This window comes from Apus apus, chromosome 2 (genome assembly GCF_020740795.1).
Source record: "Apus apus isolate bApuApu2 chromosome 2, bApuApu2.pri.cur, whole genome shotgun sequence".
Lineage (NCBI taxonomy): Eukaryota > Metazoa > Chordata > Aves > Apodiformes > Apodidae > Apus > Apus apus.
The window spans coordinates 118,686,350-118,699,812 of record NC_067283.1 but is presented as its reverse complement, the minus strand read 5'-3'; the positions used below and the strand labels follow the sequence as shown (position 1 = coordinate 118,699,812).

The 13,463-nt window shown below is 39.9% G+C and overlaps 1 protein-coding gene across 1 annotated transcript in view; it reads left to right on the top strand.

Moving 5' to 3' along the window:
- The window catches only part of CA8 (carbonic anhydrase 8), a 49,575-nt gene that overhangs the window by 13,222 nt on the left and 22,890 nt on the right, over positions 1-13,463 (top strand). The window contains exon 4 of the mRNA XM_051609769.1: positions 11,408-11,503. Coding sequence (XP_051465729.1) covers positions 11,408-11,503 — 96 coding nt within the window. The remainder of the gene's footprint in view (positions 1-11,407; positions 11,504-13,463) is intronic.

The window sequence follows — 13,463 nt, the reverse complement described above, 5'->3', positions numbered from 1 at the left end:
ACCACTACATCAGGTTGCACAAAACCTCATCCAACCTGGCCTTAAAAACCTCCAGGGATGGGGTATCAACAGCCTCCGTGGGCAACCCATTCCGGTTCCTCACCACCCTTATAGTGAAGAATTTCTTCCTAGTATCTAACCTAAATCTCCCCTCTCTCAGTTTAAAACCATTACCCTTTGTCCTATCACTATCTTCTGTGATGAAAAGCCCCTCCCCAGCTTTCCTGTAGGCTCCTCTCAAGCACTGGAAGGCCGCTATAAGGTCTCCTCAGAGCCTTCTCTTCTCTAGGCTGAACAGCCCCAACTCTCTCAGCCTGTCTTCATAGCAGAGGTGCTCCAGCCCTTTGATCATCTTGGTGGCCCTTCTCTGGACCCTCTCCAAGTAACCTTGAGCAACGTAGCTCTCAGCAGTCCATGTCTGTGGTGGAAACAACATAGCCTCTGATGCTTTATAAATGGAAAGATCTTTTCCACTACTTGAGCAGAAATATAGCTTTGCTTTCTTCTTACTCTGCTCTCTCACACGAGTGTCTTGGTATCAGTGCTTGTACTCAGGAATACAGTGACTGCCATCGTGACATCCCCTATTGCAAACCCCATTCCCAGCTCTAACAGGATGGCTACATACGTTTTCACTCTGTTGTGGGAGACGAGCTTGAATAGTCACTTAGAAGATGGGACATCTGTTTTAGGCCCAAGTTTGAGCACAAAAAGAGGGCTGTTCAAGTCTCTTCCTTGCTGTTCTTCTTGGTCATGTGCCCTTGATATGATTTGCTTCAGTTGTACATAATTTTCTAATTTCTACCATGATCATTGCTGGCACTCTGCTCAAATCTTGCCTCAGTTTCCTGGCGCCTTGGTTTTCCAGTTTGGTTTTCCTTGGCATTTGGCCATAACCACTAGGCCTAGCATTTTCTGTCTAAGACTTGTCGCTTGTGGAAGAAGCTGGCAAAGGAGATTCCTTATTTCCATGCTGCATGCGTGTGTCAGGACCAGATCCTAGGTTGGCCTCAGTGCATGAGTGAATACTCTCAGAGGTAGATAATAGCTTTCTTATGTGTTCTTTTGTGCTAATGGTGCTAATGGTTACCTCTTTAGAGAGAAAGGATGAAACTTATAGATCATCTTAGAGCTGAAAACCTTTGAAGACTTTCACAAATATTTGCTGTCATGCCTGAGTTCCTTACAAACACAAATAATATAATTCTTAAAGCATCAGTGTGACAGAGACAAGTCCTACTATTGCCAATGAACTGGTAGAAAGCACATTCAAAAGGAATAAATTATCAGGCCATGGTCACACATGATGCTTTTTTCAAAACTGGCAGAGAACTCATGATTTCTAGATGCTTGAATTCTAGTGAGACATTCAGACACTATAGTACGGAAATACCTAACATTAGGTTGTAAATCCCTTGTTCAGCAGTTGAACAGCAGGGCAATCCGGTGCCCTCATGCATAGCCCACACTGTTGCTGACAAGATAGTTTCATTGGTCATTCCTGCCTTCTTGCTGTGCCAGCATTGAGCCATGTAATTAGCTGGACTGGGGAATAGTTAAAGTTTAACAAAATTTGGAGAGTTTATGGAACAATGGGAGAGGAGAAAAGCATAATACCATTAAGCAATCTGCAAACTTGCAATTCAAGAGAGAGCAGTTGGAAAGGCGTAACAAATTTTATTATTTCAATGGAAGCTTAGCCAATATTACAGAAAAAAAACCTGACTGAACTTCCTAGAGGAGCGTAGTATGGAAGAGCAACTGCTCACTGGAGAGCAGTCGAGATTGCGAGTTAAGAAGATAATAAGCAGCTGCAGATTCTCCTCTCTTTAGGGAGACCTTTAGCTTTGAAACACAGAGAACTATGGGATTCAAATAAGTTATTAATAAAACTTAGTAAATTAACAGAAAAGGAGTTTTTTTCTGCCTTCATTACAGAATCTACTACTGAAAATTAAATCAGTGATTTAAATTCTTTTGTCTATGAAGAGTCTGGTTTTAAACCCAGGACAACAGATTGCAGCCAACACTGTGGAATTGGACGTACTTACATTAAATGCTTAGTCATATAAACAACACTTCCAGAATTAAGTACTTAAACCATAGCACTTTGTGTTTTCTGTCTTCTTGATGGCATTGCTAGTTTATAATATCATCAAGGGTGTTTTGTCTTTTTCATTCCTTTTCTTAGGCTGTATAATTTTATTACTGTTGGAAAAATGTTCACTTCTTATTAATTCCTGCTTTCTTTTCATCTTCTGTGTGTGCCAGTATAAATAAACAGTTCATGTGCTTTCAAACAGGAGGAAAAAATAAATCCATACAAATCACAAATTACAGCAGCCTCGGTTTCCCCTCTACCCTTCAGTGTGTTGCCAGTGGTTTTCCTAAGAAACAGGCTAGCTAATGTCACATGTCAGCAGCTTCTGTGAGCAAATGGGGTTAAATTTTGATCTTTTGTTCCAGACCTGGATAAAAGAGATCTAGGTCACATTTGCCAAGCTTTTTGTGGGTTGATGTCTGTCACAAAAACGAAGACAAGTAAAGAAACTGGTGTTGTGGTTGCATTAACCATCAGAGAGTTTATGCCCATGTCTTGCTTCCGTCTGAGTGCTGGGAGAACTGCCACAGTGCTTGGATTTGGTGTCAGCCTACTTGTGTCCACTTCCTGTTTCCTTACCTTGTGTACAGTGGAAGTGAAGCCATGCTCTGAAAAGTTAGTCCATCTCTTGTTAGAAGAGGAACACACTTTTTTCCTTACATTTAAATTAATTTTCTTTATTTAGCCTTTGTGCTTCTTTTGCCAGAGCAGAAAGAAGAACATTCCATTGGATTTTTTATGGTTCCCATTACTTTTCTTTTTAGCTTCCTGTTTATAGCTGCAGTCTTTTGAATCTCTCAATTTACTTATGTACTCCCTGCTGTCAATTTCATTTCTTCAATGGACCAACAGTTCTATGTCATATATGAAATGAGACTACTGCATGTGACTAGACTGCTCAAAGGGAACATGGATCCTTGGCTAATGTTAGACATTGCAATGTTTTTACTATACTTTCTCAGGATGGCTTACTGTTGTAGATACTTCTTTAGCACAGGTGATTTGCCACAGCAACTATGGAAGTATTTCCTGAGATGCTGCAAATAATTCAGTAGTCCCACTATTCCTTACCTTTTCAGTAGCACACCTGACGGTATGCTGCATAATTTCCTAGACTACTTTTGCTGTTGCTTGCCTGGCTTTTTGGAAAGAGAATAGATTTTGGAAAATGTCTTTGCAACCCTGCCTTTTATGATTGAACTAAAATAATTTTATTTACAGCAATTTTATTTACAGCAATTTCAAAGATGTTAGCAGAGAGGAGACCACCAGACGGCAAAGGTTCTAGACTATGCTTATGTCTTGGCTGAGCATTTGTTCTGCATGTTTTAGCTGTGAATTTAGCTTTTGACCTGAGACATACAGCTTCTCACACTGTGACTGCAAAGTTGTTTCAACAGGATCTTCAGAATACCTTGTACTCTGCTCTAATCTGATTTGTTTGCACCTAATTTCTCTTGATTTTAGATTACAGAGTTCTTTGTTCAGAGAATGTCATCTTGTTCTTTACATACGTGGAGCTTGACGGCTAACCCACAGACTAGACCTGCTACATCTTTAACACTTGCAGTAAAATGTAACAAGCAGAAGTTCAGCAGAACCTGCGCTTTCCCTTTTCCCACATTGTATTAATGAGGAAGTTTTTGATGCTAACAGTGTCATTATCTGTGTTTCTTAGTGCTCTTTTTGGCTTGTCTGTCTTAACACTGAAATTAGTGTTGCTTTCAAAGATAGTCATAGAGTTCTCTTTATGTCATTTTTTAATGACGATGATCTATGTATTAAATTTTAAAGAAGATTTAATTTCTACTGAAATTCAGGGGCATTTTGACACCTATCCACTGCAGAAGCACTGAAAAATTTGCCTACAAGCAAAAACCAAGTAAACTGATTAAGAACCTAGCTCCCTTGACTATTTTCTCATCTTCCTTTTCTTGATTTTTCCCAGACTTCATGATCTAGTAGTTTGCTTTTCTTTGAATTTGCATTTTCAAAGTAAGCATATTTACCTTGACTGAACTGTAATGTTTAACCATGCAGTTTTTTTACCTGATGGATTTTTTTGTGCTTTTTTTGTTGCTGTTTTGTTTTGTTTGTAGTATGGAGCGTATGCACATACTGCTGCTTCTCCTAAAATATTTTCAAACAGCCTCTGTATCAATTCCATTAACTTTAATTTCCTAACCTTCTCCTTCAGGCTGTTAATAACTAACTTTCTACCTTTTAAATTACTTTTCTTGAAGCTGTGTGCCCTGGTCATATCCTTGGTTTGGTCCCTTTGTGAGGATTTTGAACTTAATTACTATGTGTTATGGTCACTGCCAGCAGCTTAGTCAATTGCTTCCTGAAACAATTCAGTGCCAAGTCAAGTATCAACTCATAAATTCATATGCACATGTATAATAGCAGGATACATTTTTTCCACATTTTGCCCTTCTGTAACATTGTTTATGCAATATTTGCATTTTTGAAGTTACACATCATTATTGTATGATTAGACTGTGTTGCCTTCCATTATCACTAGCTGACATCCTCAGCTTCTTGTCACCCCTGTCAAATCAGGAAAAAGACTTCATTCTGGCTCTAGTTAGGTAGCCAGAGTTTCCCATTTGTACTGTTCTCTCCTGAACTCTTATCGCATATTGGTTGAGTCCAGGAGAACAGTTCTTAGCTCTACAGTCTTTAGCAAAGCTGCTCTAAAGCTGCTTTAATTTACCTTAGGGATATATGATTCATTCCTGAGATGACATTTATGTGGAATCAAGCAGAGTTTCAGCTCCACTCTCTTTCTCACACTGACAGAAATATGACAAGAAGAAATATTTTCAGAATTTCCAGAGTAACATGCAGCTCTGGTTAAGATGTGGTGATGCAGTATTCACCTATTAGTCTTCTGATGTACAGCCTGTAGGAATTGAAACCAGAGTTGGAAAGATACAAGAGCAAGAACATATCTCTCACCCTTAGATGCCTCGTTGTCTTTTGATACTAATAAACTAAGCAGACTTCTCTGGATCTTGTAATTACTAGTTGCACAGCTGACAAGAAATAGCTGTATAGCCTTGTTCTGATCAAGGAACAAAGCTTTCCAGAAGATTAATTTACACATGGTGCTGCATGAATTGAAGAAAGAAGCTTTCGTAATAATTAGCTCCTTAGTAAAGAGTAAGAGAGTAGAGAGTGGAAAAAGTACAATAGGCAATTGCAACAACAGTAGATTCAAGCAAGTTTAGTGACAATAGTGTCACAGTTTGATGTTCTAAAAAATTAACATGCAGATCTGAAGAGGAACTGTTGAAAAGTGGTGGCCTGGCTATTGTGTGTAGAGCACAAACAGTAGCCTGTTGAACAGAAGGATCCCCCATGTCACATGTTCTTGCAAAATGGGCTGTGATTGCCAACTAGGTTGAGGCAGGACTTACACCCAGGCTGGGCAGGTGATTTCTGTTGCCTCCTGCTGCCTCAGCTGTCAGTGGTTTTATCAGGCATAAGCCCCTTCTGGAGCCTGGTTCTGGTGCCAGGGAGGTCAGCAGGAATTTTGTTGTTGGCACATTTCCCCTTGACTCCAGTGAGGTGTGAGCATGGTGCTTTGCTCCAAACTCCTGGGCTTAGCCAGTGGAAGTGCTGCATATTGCACGGTGTTTTATAGGGATCTCAATAACAAATCAGGGTTTCAGTAGTTTAACAATAGATATTAATAAAAAAAGCAAGTATAGTATATGGATTCCTTTTTATAGTAGCAAGTCATTCCAGATTGTGCAGGTTTAGAGCAAATTTGTAACATTAAGATCATATAAGAGTGCAGAAAAATTGGAGCAGAGTCCTTCTTCCCTTACCACTAATCAGATATGTCATAACAAAAGATGAGCTGTGATTTATTTCACAGTGTGTTTTCCTGTAAGGATTGAACCTGTCTTATGTTTGATCTGGCCCTTGGGTGGCAGATGCACATCAGCATGTTGCAGTTGGACAGAGCTAGTAGCAACTTCCCTGATGCAAGATTTGGGTAACCTTAGGTGAAAGTAAACTTGGGTGAAATGTGGTCATTCACATAGGTGGATGACAGAGAGTGTGAGAAAGAGGGGTCATTCAGGAGTCAGTCAAGTGGTGTCATTCTGGGGGTCATGGGCAATTCATGCCTGGGCCCCTGAGACTCTTGGAGAGTGTGAAGGGATGAGAGGCAAGGGACACAGGCTGCAACAGGAGAGTTTCTGATCCGGTACAAGGAGAAAAAATTCTTCACTATGGGAGAGGTCAAACACAGAACAGGTTGCCCAGAGAAGCTGTAGGATCTCCCATGTCTGCATTCTTGCAGATATGCAAAATTCAGTTAGACAAGGCCCCGAGTGGCTTGACTTTTAATTAGTAGTCAACTTTGAAGGTGGTGCTGCTGGGAATGGGGGAAGGAGGTAGATGAACTTCACAGGCTACTTCCAACATAAATTATCCTGTCATTACATGTTTTTATGTGCGAGCTGGGAGTGAAGTAAGGTCAGCAGCAGAGCTTAAAAGATAGTTTTTGTGAGCTTAGGACCCTGAAGATTTCCACAGAGTTCGTGTTTTTGTAACTCTGTTTTGTATTGGGAGAAACTGCCTTAAATGTGCTAGTTCATTTACAGTGACTGATTCCTGGCAGAATCTGTCATCCCAGGGACTCTGATTATGTCTAAAAATCTACCACCTGAGGCTTTTTGTTTTCATATTGACACAAAATACATTTCTGTGTTAGAGAAAGGAATGGACTTAAGTGTAGGATTTTCATCATTTGTTTATCGATTTTAAAGCCAGAATCTCAGGTCCTTGCTCAGTTTTGAGGAAGTCTTGATTTGAGACAGGTCCCTTGTTACTGTCAACTTTTCCTAAGCAAGGACATTAGGACTGGGATCAGAAGTCTATTGTTTGAATGGGGACGGCATGAAAGTTGAGAAGATTCTAAGAATTTTTTCTATACAGAATAATCCTTCTGCAGGGCTTGCTCTGATACCTGGAAACATTTCTTAATCTTTCCTGTGAAGAAGAGTTTCTCCAGCTGTTCACAGAACAAATAAATTTTATCAGCATTTTGTTATCATTTGCCTTCATGAGTTTTCAGTCTATCTGATTTTAAGCAAGTCGCTGCTACAATTCTTTGCTTTACAGCTGGAATGTAAAACTGAATTTAGTTTATTTTTTAAAAAATGTATGTATTTTTTGAGTGCTAAGCTGTGAGTTTCTCACAGCTTTCTGATTATTTTACAAAAATATACTGTCTGGCATGCTAATCCAGCCACTGATAATGGGTGACAGCATAGCTGACTCATTTTGACTGTATAAAACCATCATAACTCCCAAGTATCAGAACATTAGCTAACAAGTTGAGCAAAGCCTCTTCTGCCACACTGGCGTGTGCAGCTTATTTGCACTCTGAATGAAAACCACACAATGATAAGCTGCCAACACACACCCGCTGATTATTTAAAAAACCCCACAACCTACATGATTGTATTTATATCAGAGACTGGCACCCCTTGTGGGTGTGCAATTTTTATATAGCTGTCTCAAGTAATTGTAAAACAAAATACAGAGTGTTAATCTAATAAGCCTCTCTGTCTGTTGCTCCTTGTAAGATACATGTGCGTAGGTATGAAGTTGTCAGTATACGGGGACATTGTATTATATGATATTGACAGTTTTGAGATTTGTAAAAGTACTTTCCTCTGTGCACATCTGATTCCCATAAATATTAACAAGATTTACAGGCCATGTTGTTTCTGGATTTTGCTCTCAGGAGTTCAAAGTTTGTAATGTTTGTGGACTTTTTGGCTTTCTTTTTTAAGCTGTTATCTGGTGTTTTCATCTGATGTTATAATACAAATAAAACAAGAGTGAACAAAAGACAGAACAGCTCCAGGAAACCACACAAACAGAGGATAAACCACAATTTGAAAGCATAACTTTGCTACCCAAACATTCAGACCTTACTATTTGCTAGTATTTTCCTTTCTGAATCACTTTTCCATTTACTCACCTAGTTCATATCTGAGCTACATTTTTCCTGCTCTGTAGAAGAATTAATTTGATTTTATTTCCATTTATATAAGTGCATGTTGATGTTGTTTATTTCTTTCCGTGTGCATGCATTGGCTTACCAGAGTTAGAGCAAAAGATGTGAGGCCTGTTGACCTATTGTTAGGGGATATTATGTTATTAATTATTATTTTACATTAGGTTACCTGTCTAATTTCAGTCTGTAAATCCCTCATGACAGAACTTATTCTTTTTGTGTGTGTGTGAATAGCTATTCCATTTATCACCTTGATTCAGAATATGGGAACATAATAAATGCACTGCTAGATCAAGGCAGTGGTCCATCCAGTATCCTGTCCCTAGCAGTGTCAGTAAGGGGTGCTGCACAGGAAGCACATGAGCCCAACCACAGTCATCTGCCGTAGGACTAGGAGTGCTAGAGGCAGCATCTCTACCTGTTCTCTTCAGTGTCTGTTTTTGCACTTGTCCATAACTCATCTAATCCATTTATTAACCTGCTGATGCTATCTTGGCACCACTGTGTTTATGACAGTACCTTCAGTAATGCTGATTAGTAAAACTGAACCTAGTTTAGGGGTGTCTACCTTAGCCTCAAAGTATATCCCTTTTTTTGGTTTTGTGTTACATTTTTTAAAATTTTTTAGTAGAAAGGCAGGAGGCCTGGGGGGGATGCAGAGACCTAAGACACCCTTAAAATGTGTAGCTAATACTTAACTTACTCCTCTCATGATGTCCCCTGGAGGTGTGGGAAGATAAGCTGGCCAGCAGGTATGTTCCTTGGAAAGCAGTTCCGGCCGCAGGGCGTTTTGCTCTGTGGTCCGTCCCCCTTTCATGCAGCCCCTGAGTGTATTTTGCAGCCTGTCTTCCTGTCAGGCTGCTTATGCTGCTGTGCAGACTAATTCTAGATCCCTTAATGTTTTATACTATTACACAGAGGTTTTGGTTTAATTTTTCTATCTGATATGTAGCCTTATCACATGAAAGTCTCTGCCTTGATGAGCTGGCTGCCTGAGACAGGGCAACAGCCCGTTTCTGGATAAACCGGGGTCATTGGATGAGGCTTTGAGCAACCTGGTCTTGCTGGAGGTGTCCCTGCCCATGCAGGGGGTTTGGAACTAGATGATCTTTAAGGTGTCTTCCAACCCAAACCATTCTGTGGTATGATTCTGTGGTTGCTGGTACGTTCTGAAGCACTTGGTCATTTTCCGCCTGCTGGGGCTCAGCATTTTCCTTTCAAGTCTTCCAAAAAAACTCCCCACTGCTGTCAGAATGCAGACGAATGTCAGATTAGACCTCCCCTCCACAGGAGCATAACATGCTGAATGCCACGGCAGCTTTAGCCAAGACGTGCCTGTTGACACGTTTAGCGTCATGGTCACTTTAGATCTGGCGATCACCCTCAGTGCTGTGGTTGCAGCCACCACCGGACAAGTTTGCTGCGACATTTCCAACCAACCGAGCTGTGGTGCCACGCAGCCCTGTGCTGGCTGCACCAAGGACTTTGCCATCCCGACTGCAGTCACCCCAACCTCGTTCTTTTCGCTATCCTTATCGTCAGGGTTTTGGGGAGGCTGGTGGGACTCCTTGAGCCCCCTCTAGTGATGGCTGATGCAAACGCTTGTCTTGGAAAACGCAATGCTCTGGCTTGATCTTCTCGGGTGGTGCTAGTTCTCTCTGATAAAGTGAGTCTTGGAGCTGAAATCTCTTTATTTGATCCTCTGGTTTTATTTCTTTAAAAGCCAAAAGCAAATAGTATTTGTAACAAAGCTTTTGATAGATGATAAAATACATGGCTCCAAATAAGTAAATTTGTGATAGTGAGATAGCTTAATTATAACAGGGAACATTTATATGTCTGAAAGTTTTGTAGCCGTGGGAAAGTACGTTTGCCTAAGTTTTCTGATGTGCAAATGAATGATTATATTTTTTAATAAAAAGGTTTCGTGTTTTTAGCACAGCAGATGCCTTTGAGAAGCGTGAATATAATTATTTGTATGATAATGTGGAATTTAATTTGAGGTACAATATGTTTGTTTAAAATTTTATATTGACTTCTGAAATTAATATCATCAAGAGGTATGCCCAAAATTATTATTGGAGACTAAGTAAGGGGAGAGGGATTGAGGAACTGGTCTTCTGAAAAGCTGAAATGCCTGAGTGAACTCCTCCCATGTAAGGAGCAGCAAGTATTTCACAGAGGCCATTACTGGGCAGAAATGAAACACAAAATAGGAAGACGCGCCGTGTGTTTTAAAAACTAATTTTGCTGAAGGTGGACACAATTATAGGTAACAAGATGACATTTTAACTTCTTAGACCCCTGACTGAGCAAAATATTGATCACAATTTTACAACAGGAATTAAATCTAAGAGTTTCTATCTTTTTAGCTTTTTTATCTGTATGGAGTGTGCAAAAGTTGTTGGCAGATAAACTTCAGATTGGCTGTGCTTATGATGTTGATGCTCTGCAATATTATCAGACTGAGCCACAGAGATTACATTTTAGCATTAGTATTGAAAAACTTGTGTTTACAATCCTTTCCTCCTTCCCTCCCTCCCTTTCCAACTGTCTTCCAGAACTTTTTCCTTTCCCCTCTCTCCCCTAACAGGTGTTCATGCGTTAACTCCTGCAGGCCCTGTTACCTTGCAGAAGGCAGAAGGGGGCTCATGATTCCCTCTCCAGTCTCTTTCACTGCTGTCACCAAGGTGGTCCTGCAGCCACTTTTCTCTGCTTGACTTTCTCTATGTTTAACCTTTCCTGAAATCACTTCTACTCTTAACAACTATTAACAACATTTAAGTGACTCATCTAGGGAGGTGATATGTGAGACAAGTGACATTAATATAGTACAGTTAGCCAGTCAAACATGTATTTGGACAGTCTGTGTCCATAATTATACTCCTGCCTTGGAAGAGAGCTGGCTGGCTGAGAGGTGTCACTGATGAGTTTCCTTAACTACATAATTTAGGTATTCAAAGTGAGGGAGTTGGTAAATCATCACTAGCATCCTTAACATAGTTATTCATACCTTTGTTGTAGATATTTGGTAACTGGCTATACACTGCTTTCTCTGCCGCTGACCTTTTTCTTTCTTGGAATTCTTCATGTTTATATCAGAAATGCAGTTATATCTATATGCACAGCCTTAGACATGCACATATGTTCTGTCACGCATGCACACACACATGCTGAGGCTTTGTTAATTGACATTAACTGATGTTGGTTTTTTATTGCAAAGTATATTTCTCTATTGGCTTATTTGTACTGCTTTGTTTTAGCTTCATCTAATGCACTGGAACTCCACACTGTACAGCAGCATTGATGAGGCAGTAGGGAAGAAGCACGGCATAGCTATTATTGCTTTATTCGTGCAGGTAAGTTTCCTCTGTTGCACTATCCTTTGTCTGAGAAAAGTAATTTCTTTCAATTTTCTTTCATTTTTAAGGATTTAATAAAATAAAACAATGTATGACTGCTGAAATTCTATTAAAAAATACTTCTTGGTCAATAAGTAATTCTTGTTTAAACAGGATATTGAAAGTATGTTAGTTAAAGAAGGGATAATGTACAGTTGGCCATCTCTCTCTGACTCTGGCTATAAGCAGACATCCACTCTCTACTTCTCTGAGGGCAGAATGAGGGCTGTCAGGAAGTACAGGTACTTCACTACCTCTGCAATGTTTTTTTCTCCATTGCTAGCCAGGCCTGCTGTTCGAGGATTAAGGAAATATACAGAAGAGATGTGGAGAGAGGAAAAAATGCCAAACTACTAACCTGTTGGCACAGCCAAAAACTGGCTGTAGGATTGTGTTTTCTGAACCCGGTGACAAGTGTGTTTCTTTACCCAGGAGAAATGTGAGGGGGAGCCATAGTACATCTTTGGAGATACCAAACTGAGAGTTTAAGGAGTCTTCTCTCAGAAAAGCCTGCAACCAGGAAGATTAAAACTTGCTGGGGAGAAGGTGTAATGCAAGTCAGCCCCATAATCTAATTGCTGTTGAAGGTTTTTCAAGGGCTGCACCCAATGAAGAAGTCTTCAAGCTCCAGATTCTCATCCTCCTCATGAGAAATGACAAAATGTTTTATTTAAGTGGGTTTGGAGAAAGGGGTTTAGAGTTCATGCTTAGTTCAAACGTATTTTATTTCACTTCACAGTGATATTATTAATTTGTCATATTCCATAACGAGTTTATGAATGCCTTTGAACTTTACCTCTGTTTGAATTTAAATATACATTGGTTACAGCTCCAACACTCAGATAGAACTGCTAAAAATGGAAGTTAGGAGGTCTTCAATTTTGTATCCTAGAGGGCTGTCTGATAATTGCTTATGTAAGTCACCTTCTAATTCCAGCAGAGGTAACCTTCGAGTTAGTTACAAAGTTATATATAAGTTCTTAAATAAATATGAAACTTCAATGGTATATTTTCCATTTCTGGTCTCTCACCTTCATCAGAGTTCATAGGCATTCCAAAGGGCTTTTTCATTAGTCAAGAAAGTTATAATATAATTACAATTGACCAAGGAAAAATAGTATCTATGCTGGTTATTAAAGGAACAGGGAGAAGAAATTCAGTGACCAGGCATGGAAATAAAATAAGTTTTGCACCACGGTTCTCAAACACATAATTTAAAAGTAAATGAAAATATTTTCACTCACGTAAGTGACAGCCCTTGGTGATTATTCATTTAGGAACAGCATCTTTGAAGTGATTTCAGTATCTTTGAGCAACTTTGAAGTTTTAAAATGGAAATTCTGAAACAAAGGAAAAGCCTCTTAAATTCCTAGAAGTGATGAACTACCTATTGCTGACATTCAGCTGTTTCCTTCCAGTGACTACTGTGGCATTCTATTCCAAGAGGAACAAGAAGTGAACAGATTTTTCAGGGTCCAGCTGTCCCGTTCTTGCTTATACCTCTTCATTCCTCACTGCATATGTGCACACATTGGCACTGAAATGAAGTGGAAGGCTGTTCTGAGTCTTCTTGTTCTGCCAGTGTTGTTCTGAAGGTAGAAGCTAGGGTCCTAGGATGAGTGATGTAGATCAGAAGCAGCTGAAATCAGCACACAGGGTGAGCAAAGTTCATACAAAATAAGCGTAGCTTGTTTCTAGAATGGTTTCTTTTGGAAGCTTCATCTTCTGTGCCTTCAGTACATTGTGACATCTGGCAAAGGCAGTGCTGCAGGCTGCTGGGAGCAGGATCCCAGAGATGCCATGAGGGAGGGGATCTGCTGCTCTGTACTCTGCAGGCAGGAAAAAAATCTCTTTCAAGCTTCAGAGATATCTTGGGGCAGATTTGCAATGCTGTGGGAACAAATGCAACAAGTGTCTT